The sequence below is a fragment of the Harpia harpyja genome, chromosome Z (assembly GCF_026419915.1).
Source record: "Harpia harpyja isolate bHarHar1 chromosome Z, bHarHar1 primary haplotype, whole genome shotgun sequence".
Lineage (NCBI taxonomy): Eukaryota > Metazoa > Chordata > Aves > Accipitriformes > Accipitridae > Harpia > Harpia harpyja.
Window position 1 is genome coordinate 107,334,567 of NC_068969.1, and position 12,504 is coordinate 107,347,070.

Here is a 12,504-nt window from a genome sequence, read left to right on the forward strand (position 1 = left end):
TTGGTCTTAAAATTCTCTGGGTCTTGCAAATCCTTTCTGATGATAGCTTTTAGTGATGAAAATACCACTGTGCTCCCTGTAACTGCAGGATTACTAACCTCAGCAACCGAAAGTTTTGTTTTAGTTTTGTATTGTAGTTCTGCCTAGAACGCGTGCAAGTCCTTCACCCTCCCTCCTACACAGGAGGAGGTAAATTACAGGCTGTGCAGTGCTGGGGTTGAGAGGACAAGAGATGCTTAAGGGGAAGAGTAGTAAAGGAAACAGCTGAGGGGATTGGGTGATAGCAGTTAAAGCAGCTCTTCACAGTTGCACTGATGAGTCTGATCCAGGAGCACTGTAGCTCTTTACACATATCACCTGAGCTAATTAGCCCCACTGCAACTATTCCAACGGCCCTAGTTTGTGTCTTGTGGGACTCTATGATGTGCTGTAGAAAGTACTAGCTCGTCGGGAGCTGGCACTGTGCCATGCTGCATTACAAAGTGTGGAAATGCAATCCCCTTAAATTGAAACAGAGGCCATCTTCACTCATTTGACCTGTTATGCACTGCTCAAGGAAGCACTTGGAAATACCTTTCCAGACGCTGAGGCATTTTTGCAGAGGGGTTTTGATGCCTGCGTGGATCACTGACAATTAAAACAGAAATCATGACACTGAATTTGGTTTTTAGCCTTAATGTGTGAAAGCATTAGTTTATACTGAAGGCACTGTTATTTATCTGAAAGCATGACATCTTCTAAAGCCAGCCTCATTTACAGGGTCAAAGAGCTGAAGAAAGGGATTAAATGTTCAACCCCTGTCACAAACAGGCATCGGGCAGCTGGAAACGTATCTCCAAAACGTGTCCAAAACTCTCCCTCTCTGCCACCTGGGGAAAAGAGCTCTCCAAAGAAAGTGAAGCTAGGCCTCCAGCATCCCTCAAGTGCTACAAAAACAAAGGCTTGTCCTGCAGTACTCCAGCCACCAAGTGTCCCTTTTACCTCTACCCCCAGGGGAATCAACAAAGGACATGCCTACAAAGGAAATCCCAGCTCATCGTGGTTCCACCACACTAGCCCAGTTAAGGGAGTCCTACGGCTAGCACATCCCCTAAAGAAGAAAACTGATGATCTGTCCCCCCACTCTGAAAAGAACCCCACTGCAAAGGATTTCATCATCAAAAATGCTGCCATGGCAGAAACAAAAGAGAGTGGCCAGAGAGACAAGTACATCCAAGACAGACCACCTGTCCAGTGCCTGAAAGTCCAGACAGTGCAACCTGTTCAGAAACAGCTTGTTTCTAGAGATGATTTTTCCTCTGGAGATGGAAATCTGCCTTCCGATGGCAGACAGGAATGGGGAAACGCCTTTGCTAAACAATGTGTTGAACCCTGGACAAATCTGCCTCCATTTCAGAAGGAAAGAGAAGAGCATTTACGTCTTTATCACCAGCAGTTTCAGCAGCCACCTATTCTACAGCAAAAATTGAACTATCAATCTCTCGAGAGGTTTTTAATGCAATACAAGCCCCAGGAGATTCAAGTGAAGCAGGAGCTGAGCCGTACTCCCACAGAAATACAGAGCAAAGAGGGGATGCAGCTGGAAGATCTGGATGACAGTGATTTCAGTGAAGATTCTTTCTCACCTGTCTGTAGTCAAAAGAGCGTGAAAAGGAGAAACACCAGCAAATGCAGTCAACATTCATTTTTCCTTCATCAAAGAGAACAAGGAAATGAAGAAGAGCAAAAAGGCCAAAAGCGACAGGATTTATTTTTTAAATATGCAATACCCACTCAAGAACATGAACTAGATGACAGCTGGGATTGTAGTGAGGGCAGCCCAAAGACAGAGGAATCCATTAAAAATGCAGGCTGCAGCAAAACTCCATCAGACTGGAGCTATGACTTAACTATTGAGTCCTCTCCAAGCAATACTGCAGAAAAACCTTACTGCCTGCAGGAAGATCCTGCTTGTAACTGGAAAAATGGCAATGATTTCCTAGCTGATCACAAACAGTACAAATCCAAACACAGATGTCTCGTTTACTCCAGTAAAGCCACCTTAACTCCAGAAAAGGGTGCTTCAAACTCATATGTTTCTCCTGTATTGAAATCAGGAACTCCAGAGTGCAAAGAGATTGACTTCCAGCATGAAGTGAAGGAAGAATCCACTTTGGATAGACAGGCTGCCCTTGCAGGAGATGTAAAATGGAAAGCTCAAAAAAATGGAGTTAACCTCTGTGGATCTTCCAGTTGTTCCTCAGAATTCACTTCTGAGCTAATGGCCCCTCTCACAGTATCCCTTCTCGACTACAAGGAAACAACTGATACAGAGAAAGTGTCTCCTAACCACGAGAAGTGCCCCTGTGTGAAGCAGATGTCAGACAAGAACATACATAGCTCCCAGAACAGGTTTGAGGAAGAGGGCTGGCAGTGTACAAGAAGCAGAGCTCTGACAGACAGCATGCTGGAACTGGGGGAGCAAATGCGTCGCGGTGGAAGACACTGCGCCCTGCTGCGTTCCCCACAAACAGCGGACAAGTGGCTTTCACCCGCCTGCTGTGATGTGAAGGCATGCTGCTGCCTTCTGGGCTCAGGTTCACCAAAGCAAGGAGTTGTTCACAGTTTATTTGTTGGATGTGACCCGACAGAAATATCCGCAACTAAATCCACGGGCTCCAGGGGAGACAGAGAGGGTAGTTCGTTTCTCAGTAACTCAATGTGCAAAGAATACTCAGGTGGCAGACACTGTGATGCTGATGTTAAAGATAATACTGGTAATTCAGGAGAATCTAACTCAAATCAAGGATCTAGTGTTGAGCCCGTGGCTCAGGAAATAAATGCTGATATACCTGAAAAGAGCTATTTTTCAGGTGCCTCATGCTTTCTCAGTGTGGGCCATACAGATTACCGAGTCCAGTCTCCCTCTCACGAAAGCAGCCTGCTGTTGCAGCCCAAGTCAGGACTGAGGAATGAGGACTTCAGTCATTCTGAAGACCCAGCCAAGTCAACGTTCAGCAGTGAGGAGATAGAGTTGCTGAAAAACAAGTTAATGCAGAGTATTTTTACACAAGAGACTTTTTCTGCAGATTCAGGATTTGCAATCAAAGATAATAAGCCATTAGCAAATTTAAAGAGCCCCTCAGGCATGTCCAGCAGCAGCTCTCCGAGTGCTACATCAGAGATGGGAAAATGGCAGAGGGAAGCCCTAGGAAAGGCACAGTAAGTCTTGTTTGTCACTGAAGTTTGTCATGAAGCTTAGAAATTCTAGACATGTGATACATTTGCCTTTATTTGTATATCATACTCGTATGTACTTCAAAAACTGACAGGAAATCAATCTATGAAATAATTATTTAATAAGATTAATGGTAATTTATAGTCATTATCTTATAAATATATGATTGCTTGTTATTTAGTGATATTTTAAAATCTCACCGGAAGCCAATTATTCTATTAGAGCTTCCTCAGATAATGATAGAGGAATGAATATTATAATACAAATTGCAGCTCTCAGTAACTAATTGGCTTCCTATAAACTGTAAAGTACCTAGAATATACCAAAAGCTCCCATCAAGAATCTGGTGATAGCTGTTCCATCCCTATGGAAGGAAAAACAGCTAGAGCGGCTGGGCAGTCGCTGAAGGTGTAGGTGTAAAGCTTCATAGTACTATGAGCTGCCACTGTCAGCTCCCAAGGACTGGACTGCATTCACCTAACTGAAAATATGTTGTTGGTCAGAGAAACTTGCTGACAGGAATGAACAGCAGCACTGCCTTCCCGCTCTGCCTATTTTTCACCAAAATGACCTACAACCTCACGGTTGTAAGCCATTTCACCAATTAATTAGACAATTTTTTTGCTCCTGGATTTCCCTGTGGTAAACAGCAATATGTGCCCCTGTGCTGTTTATGCTAACGAGAGGCTGTGGTCGCTCCTCTCTGAGCAATCCTGTCACCAAGGTTATCTTTAACCCTAAACCAGTACAATCCGCTGGTGCACTGGTGTGCACTTTCTGAATGCCAGGGACACAGGACAGCAAGGCTTCTTCTGGGGTATTCCTCCTTCTGAAAGGTTTATTGAGGCCAACAGTAGTCATAGGTAGCACAGCAGGCTGTGTAACCAGTGGTATATTTTATGTTAATCAGGCAGGACGTAATTCAGGCCCATCGGCAGCAGCTGGATGAAATGGCATCTTTGTGCTTCAAGGAAGAGTGCTTGATAAATCAGATAGCAGCAATGGTAAGATGATGATTTCAGTGCCCACTGAAACCGCATAAATTAATCTTCGATATTACTAACTTGAATTAGTGATGTGACATTCCTCATCAGTTCTTCCTCTCATTCTCTGATGCCTCCCAGAGTCCTAGGAGAGGCCACTCATTTTCAGTACCTGTTGTGTCTTTGCCAGTCTCCACACTGCTGGGTTGTTGGGGGAGAAGGGGTCTGGTGGGCCAACTCTGAACCACTTGTCTCTGATAAAACAGCTTTCTATTGTCTTGCATCATGGGCACCAGACTGTACTAAACAAGTGTCTTTCCATGTGACGTTTTTCTCCTTACAGGCTGGAGCAAGTAAGTCAATACCACAGAGAACAGCACACCCCTAAAGCATGACACTGGGATGTCGCAGTTGGTGGCCTAGTGCCACATTGCCTCTTCCTTCTGGGCAGATGTGCCAAGCCCTGGCTCCACTCACTCCAATGCTCTAACCACTGTGACTTGTGCCCTCACAGGCTCTTGACTTTTATCACTCAAGTGTTTCTTGGCTTATCCTTGTCTTGGATGGCAGTAGTGTAGGCTAGACGAAAGACTGGCACCTGCACGGCCCCACTGCTAGCCAGGCAATCCCAGGTCTCTGTTTCTCCTGCATCCAGACAGATGCATGTCACAGCTATGTGAGAAGTCTCATCTCTCACCCAGACTATTTTAACATTTCCCAGTGAGAACCTCCTGCCTTCCCAGTTCCCTCATCTTATCAATAAAGCCAAGCTCCATTACTGCATTACATTATCAAACCATTTTAATTCCTATCACAGTTCAGATCTGACGTACATTTGCAGGGACTCTTGCCTCAGGGATTTCAGAATGGAGCCACCATGGGGCTTATTTGCTGTGACTTCCAACAGCATGTGATGTTTTACCAGATAACATATAGAAGTTCACAAAGCAGCACAAGAGCCATAAACTGTATTAGTTTTGTGGCAGAGAATGCAGTGATACAAAGCAATCTTTTATTTTTTTATTTTTAATTTCTTTAAAACCTTTTGAGATTGTTCTTCCTAAGTCTGTTAGTCACTGGACACCAGCGACACCCCTCACCCCTGCCCTCCCTCCCATTTATTTGCCCCTTGCAGCAAGCAATCATTTTCTGGCTAGCAGAATTATGACAAGCTTGCCAGGCCTCCCAGCAGTGTGCAAGTAACCTATATCCTGCAGTGTTATTTCACAGCATGACCTTTCTTTGGGCATTGGACTTCCCATATCAGTTTCTCTCCCTCCACTTTCAGATGGCTGCATCTTCTCCAGCCATGAAAATTTGGCTTCAGGAGAGACTCCTGTCAAAACCATCCACATACTGAACCAAGCAGTATTTAAAGTGCTTAAGAAAAATATGCCATGGCAGCTGGGCTGGTCTTCATTACAGTCCTGATGTCCCTGCAAGACAAGGATACAGTGCACGAGATAACTGGAGTCCTGCCAAATAAGCTTTTGAATGATTGATTTTCATGCAGTGGCAGTTGAAGTCCCTAGCCCTGAGGATGTTGACACCTCCCAGCTTCCTAGGCACTGACTTGTGAACAGAGGTACCAAACTCTGTTCTCAGCTGGAAAGCCAAGCAAGTCTGAGGTCCTGCCTTATTAATACAAGCCCTACTGAAAAATAACTGCCTCCCTTTCAGTTTTAATCACAGTTTCATATCACTTTTTATCCATGTGGCAGGTTGCTATGGAAGCTATAGTTCCCTTTGGCTGAGTCTATATATGCTGCTGCTATTTCTCATGTCAGATCTAGCAGACCTGTGGCCGTGTAGGAGTTGGACTTGCCCTGTGACCTGATGTGAAATAACCCCTTCTGTCTCCCAGGAATGGGCTATTATGTCTGATCAGTGAGTGGCCCAACTCACCGTTTATTTTCATGATTGCCAAGTCCAAGACAAGAAGTGTCAGGAGCAGAGTTCAGTACATTGTAAAAATGCATGTCAGATGACCACTCCCTATACCAAACGTTTGAAAAGCTAACCAGTGTAGAAGGGTGGTAACAGGTGCTTTATACGTTTTTATTTTTAAACCATGGTATTACCTGTAATTTCACCAACAGATAAAACTACCCGAGTAAGTTAACCTCAGTATTTAGAGGCACTGACCTCTGTGAGGGTCAGGGCTTTAATAGGGAAACACTGATTTAATCTACTACACTGCAGAATGGAAAACATGCTTTTATGCACTGCTGCAGTGCATAAAATATGCTGATTTTCTCCAACCTGCTGCTACTGTTGTTCCCTAAACTTTTCTTTTGCCTTCCTCACCAGGATTTTCAGAACTTCATGACCAAGCTGGATGAAATCTTGGTGCTGAAGTCAAAGTGTATCCAAACGATGCGAGCCCAGCTTCAGCTCTATTTAGCCTCTTCTGGCACTGACATGTCCCTGCAAACACCTCCGCCAGTTTAGACCTTCTTTGCTTACACATGCAGAAGAACAGCTATGGAAACAGCCAGTGTTTCGCCACACTTGGTGCTGCAGAGTGTGGGTGGATAGGGGATAGCTTTTGGTTTGATGTTTGTGATTAGTGTGTGTTTTAGCTAAGGATGGAGAGAATTCTGAGCAAATGAGAGATGACTACTTGGCACCACAAGCTTTTGTATTTCCTTAATACCAGTAAGCCATGTTCTTAAGAATAATAATTCAGCAGCCTTTAAATATCTCACCAAGCAGCAGACAGTGCTGTCCACAGTATTCATGGCAGCTTCTCACATGTTAAAGGCACTTCAGTGTTGCCAAGAAAATGAGGGGGAAAGAAGAAAGCACTTTGAAGCCAGATACAGGTCTGAACAGAAATGCTCAAAAGCTATCCAGAAAAGTGTTTGCAAACAGAAGCCAGGAAAGAGAGACGAGCCACTGTTTGTTAAGCACACTAATGTAACTAGACTCTAAGTAAATGGAAGTCAAGGCAGGGCGAGAAGTGCCGTCACTTTCAGAAGAAGGAAGGCTGTCCTCACATTTGTTCTTTGCTTGGGATGACGACTCCAAAGCTCCTGAAAGAGGTGGGTTAAATCATGGGTAATGAGTGGGGTAGTAAGGACTTTGCACCAAAGCTTCATCTAGCATGTTAATAAGCATGTGGGTTTCATACCTGCTGCCAACAGTGAGAGGCCAACAGCTTACCCGCTGCAAACAATGTCTGATCTCTGCACTATGGCACAGCTGTAGAGCGCTCATCGTCTGGACTGACAGAACGGATTTTTCACATCAAAAGAGGGTCTGGTTAGAGGCAGTAGGATGTCAGAAGCTGCCAACAGTGCTGTTATGTGAAGCTGGTATTTGAATCAAAAACTACAGAACGATCAGCTGGAGCCCTGCAAAAGCTCCGCTGCTGCATGCATCACGACTGAACCACAAAACAAGTCCACTTGCTGAAGCCACAAGTGACCTTGAAACATGCTCAGCTGACAATGTGCTGTGTGAGTGCTCCCACTCCAAAATTAGGGCTGTCACAGCACATTCGGCCATCTTGGCGTCTCCTCAGTAATGCCTGTAGTAGCTGCATCAAAGCCTGCTCAGTAGCCAGAAATGCCAAGGGTAAGGGAACACTGCTGTCTGACCAGCTGTGAATTTTACTGCCTGCTTCTTCAGCTACCCCAAAGAGCCCAGGTTTGGCTGAGCAGCCATACACTAATTGCAGTGACACTCGGTTATCTGGGTTGCATACTTGGTGCAAATGTTCCCAGGAATGTCACACAGCATAGCCCTGCGGAACAGAAGTGCAAGGGGTGGACTTGTCACAGAAGAAGAAAGTCCTATATCAATGCCCTGACTATTGGGGTTTTTTTAGTACTGGTTAGTCTCCATCTAGCAACTGAGGCTGGATTACTCTGTGGAGCAGAGAGCAGTCCCTCCAGGGTCTGAGTTTATGAGTCTCAAGGTGGTTCCTGTGTCCAGGCTACAGGCCAGAAGCAAGTCACACCTGAACCCAGGTCTCCCTTTTCAGAAGCCTCCCCACCCTGAGAAATGAGGCTTCTAGGAGCAAGACTCTTAGTGTCAGCAGTATTTTGGTATTTGTGCACACCACAGAACAGTCATGCTTGACAGCCACCAGAGAGCTATAAAGCAGTGGCACACCCAGTGCCTTGTTAAAACCATGGAGGGAAGAGTAGGCATTAAACTGAGCTTTCCCTTTAGAACAAGCAACTCTTAGAAAGCCTCCCTCCACCTCCTAGGGCCAGGGAGAGCTCTCCCGTGCATAAGGTGAGGAGAACAAGTTGCAGTTGGGTAGTCCTTGTACCTTCTGAAAGCATAAATGAAAGCACTTAGAGTAGTTTCCCCACCACTTTCTCAGCAAGCACACAGAAAATGGCTATCGGAGAGCTGCTGAGAAGTTTTGCAACTTCGTTTGGAGCTGAGGAAATGGTCGGGGTGTAGTATATGTGCACAGGTCACAGGAAAATGAGATGTCCAGCCAGTAACGCAATGCTAGGGAGGGAAACTTTCCTCCACGTACTCTGACATCTGGGAGACCAGTATTCGTTAATTGTACTTTCAGGTTTTTTTAAAGAGCAGCTCAGCACAGTACATTCACAGGCATTTTCAGTCCCTTACCAAAGCTGGCCATTTCTAAAGCAACACACAAGGAAGAACCATTCGCACAACCAGTGGTGCCATGTCCTAACCTCAGTATTTTCAGCAGTAGTTGTAACGAGACAGATGAGTGACCAAAAATTTCCATGAGCAGAGGAAATGGGAGTTAAGTCAGCTACCAAATTTGAGCCACTTGTAAGGCCTGTCTGGTCTACTGTGCAAAAGGCAAGTCCAAACCCCAGTGCAAGTTCCCAGAGCAGGAACTATTCACGCCCTGGAGGAATGGCCAGGAACAGTGAGAAACAACAAATAAACAGAACAACAACAAAGCAGTTTTCCAAGTTCTGATAATCTTTTTTAAACTGGAGCCATCCAGCCAATCCACAAGAGTATACCTTGTTAAATATAAGATTTTATCATCAGTCTGTCCTCAGAATTTTATTTTTCCCTACTGAATGTGAGACTTGACTAAAATAAAAAAAATAAAGCAGCCCTGGCTGTGAAAAGCCACCCATCCTTGGCAATAACAGGAGTACAGAAAAGCTTGAAGTGCTGCATGCCCAGGGGATACCAAAACTGGGCTCCTAGTGCGCAACAGAAACCACCAAAGCTGTTGTCAAAAATGGTAACGTTTTTCTCTCCACTCTTACAATTACCTAGATGCTGCTTTAATTCTTGTGTGAAAATGTGCTAAATGAGCATTTTAGAAGTGTCACCCCCTTCCTGCTCTTTGATATTGCGCTGACAACTGATGTGAATGGTGTTCATTTCAACTTGAATGTATGTGAAAGTGTGTGTCATTACAGCAGTCTAAGAGATCAAGAGAGCCTGGCCATGTACAATCAAATAAATACAGAACTAAAATGGGTTCACTTTTGGATTCAGGTGCAACAAAGACTAGTAATGCTCATGGCAGATGCTTGATATTTTATTTGAGTAATTTACATTATTTAAAATAAAATTCAATTTACTACAGAACTCTGGTAAAATTTGAAGTAAATGTGATCAAAACACCCATCTGCTTGATCGCAAAAGATTAACTGGGGCTGGGAATCAGTACAATATCGCCTTCTCACCTGGCCTGGCAATGTAGCTGGTGTTTCAACAGCTCTCCTCCAGCCACACGCAGCCAACCTGAACAGCCTGCGGCAGCACGAGCAGAACCACCCTTGCGCCAGGTTTTGCTGCACCGCTGGCAGAAGCTGGTGGTCTCCCCGGCACAGAGAGCTGCCCAGCCACAGGCTGTGCAGAACAGCTGCTGACATGAGCTCTGGCAGAGCCAAGCTGCTGCAGGAGCCACAAGGCCGGCCGAAGAAAGCTTCGGGGCGCACTGCAACCCTGGGGCATGGGGGCATCTGCAGCTCCTGCTGCCTGACAGACCGTAGTATCCCAGAAAGAAGTCACCCTCAAAACAAAGCTGCGACCACAGCAGCAGCTCTCACCCCACCACGTCTCCAGCCACACACAGGCAGAGTGGGAACCCTCGGCTACCGCGTGGGTGACTGAAGGCTCTTCACTGTCAGTCCTTGTCAGGCTGCTGCTGTCCAGGAACCATCAGGAGGCACCTCATGGGGTCTCTGGCTCAAAGCACAACTGCCAGTTTTGCTCTGCCTCTACACTTCTCCTAACAAGCCTTTCCACCAAGGCACCCAAACCTCAGCAGCAGCTAGCACAAGAAGGCACAACCACCTCTGTTATCATTAAAGCAGTGCCAAGTGCCAGGTACATAAATCAATCTGACCTGAGAACCTAAGGAAAAGTGCTAAGATCTCAAGTGTGACCAGGGATGCAGTCATCTTCTCTAGAGCTAGCGGCAGGGCAGAGCCCAGCCTTGCGCCAGCCATCAGCAGGACATCCCCACATGCAGGCTGAGCTTTGTTCGCAACTTGACAGGAGAGAATGACAGTACCAGAGTAACCAGTGATGCACAGTGCCCAGAACAACTTTCAAGTCTCATCACATTGTGTCACTTGTTAAACATTTCTTCAGAAGTGCCTCTCCCCTAAGCCACCAGGTTAATCCCCTCACTCCATGGTCTTTCCTTCTGTGAGAAGCCACCTGTGAGAAACACACTTCCAGCCTTCAGCCACCCAGTGATGTCAGCCCAGAAACCTCACTGCTGAAGCAAGAGCAACACCAGCAGCAAAGACAGACAGGTACATCTCTTTGGAAGGAGGAGACCAGCTTCACAGGTATCACTTCCCATCTTCACCCCACTGCTCTCACTGCTACAACAGTCTCCGTAAGCAGAGTGGTTACTGTAGTGGGGTTGAGAGCCAGATCCCGCAGGGGGACTGTGAAAAAACTTAACACATGTTAACACAACCAATGCAATGATTTTATTCAGAGGTTTGGTCTAAATAGTTGTTTCTTCGCTGGCAAGACTTCGTGCCCCTTCAGGACTGTCTAGTACCAGACAGGGGCTTGCTTATTTCTGCTTTCTCAGAATTAATATCCAAACAACACAACTGAATGCTCTCAGCAGTGACAGTAAAGCAGTTTGAGCTTTGTTTTGCCATCTTCTTTGGAAGAAGATTATCAAGAACCCTATTTCCTGTTTCAAACTGTCACATTTCTCACCTGGGAAGGAAAGCTGGGCAACCAGCTTTCAGGAATTCCAGGAGTTAACACTGGACCCAAATTAGATGTTTTGGTCATATAAAGTTAACAACATAATGGCGACAAACGCCACCTCCTTCAAGGTCCTGACGAGATAAAACCTCCTACTGAAAAACCTAAACTGAGGCAACGAGCTGAGCTGTTTTCCCCTCCTGAAGTCCATTGCTCCCAGCTCCACACTCTAACATGAGTTTGGATCCCTAGGCCTCATTTTTGCAACAAAAAAATAAGCCACAGAAAAAAGCAGCACATTCCACCACTGCAGCTGCCTGCCCAGAGACCTCTGGTTGTTCTGCCCAACACGCAGTGTTCATGCATGCCTACAGGAGCAGGCAGCACCTTGGTGTGCAGGATCCAGCAAGTTCTTCATCTGCTGAAGCCGAAGAGCATGAGAGATGGGAACCATGACACTGGGAGTTACATTTGAGGGTTTTATTAGTTGTTCTTCTGCAGAATCAAAATATTTAGCAAATTACTTTAAAGATTCCTCAAGACTGGTGATATTTTATGTATTTAGAACTTGAACAATGTACAATGTAATACTTTGAACTATGAAAAACAACCCAAAACCTGATTTCCAGTACTAGGTGTTATTACATAATTCTATAGCAGTGTGAAAAGTGGAACTAATGCAGTGAGTATATTTGTTTTAAAGAAAGTGCTTGAAAGAAACCTCCTGCATCACACTGAGTAGTATTTAAAACAAAAAGATAACTGATTTCCTAGCAGGGCATTGTCTTAAATATCCTACAAGCCTGGGGGATTAAGAATACCGAGCCCAAGCTCTCTGCCTTCAGGTTCAAGAACCAACAAGTTGCAGGTCCAGGCAGAGTTCACAGCTTACCTGTTTCAAGAGAACTTACACACCACTCAGCATTGGATGCTCATGTCTGGCAGAAGTGTTGGATGCATGGGTAAAAAAAAAAAACAAAACCACAAGAGGAACAGCTTCTCTCTTTATGCATAGCGACAGTTTCTGAACCAGTGTTTTACTAAGTTACAGACTAACTTTCAACCAAAAAATAAAACTCCATTGCACTAAAGGTCAAATTTAACCAGTTAATCTGGATTGCGACACAGTCAAGTAATTCAGTACAAGCAGACACCATG

The 12,504-nt window shown here is 45.2% G+C and overlaps 1 protein-coding gene across 3 annotated transcripts in view; it reads left to right on the forward strand.

The window, feature by feature from the left end:
- Positions 1-9,753, forward strand: part of KIF24 (kinesin family member 24) — a 33,244-nt gene extending 23,491 nt beyond the window's left edge. For all 3 annotated transcript variants that reach the window (XM_052777588.1, XM_052777587.1, XM_052777586.1), the window contains 3 exons: positions 760-3,201; positions 4,128-4,221; positions 6,511-9,753. In XM_052777588.1, coding sequence (XP_052633548.1) covers positions 760-3,201; positions 4,128-4,221; positions 6,511-6,651 — 2,677 coding nt within the window. In that variant the 3' untranslated portion in view covers positions 6,652-9,753. The remainder of the gene's footprint in view (positions 1-759; positions 3,202-4,127; positions 4,222-6,510) is intronic.
- The last annotated feature ends 2,751 nt before the right edge of the window (positions 9,754-12,504 follow it).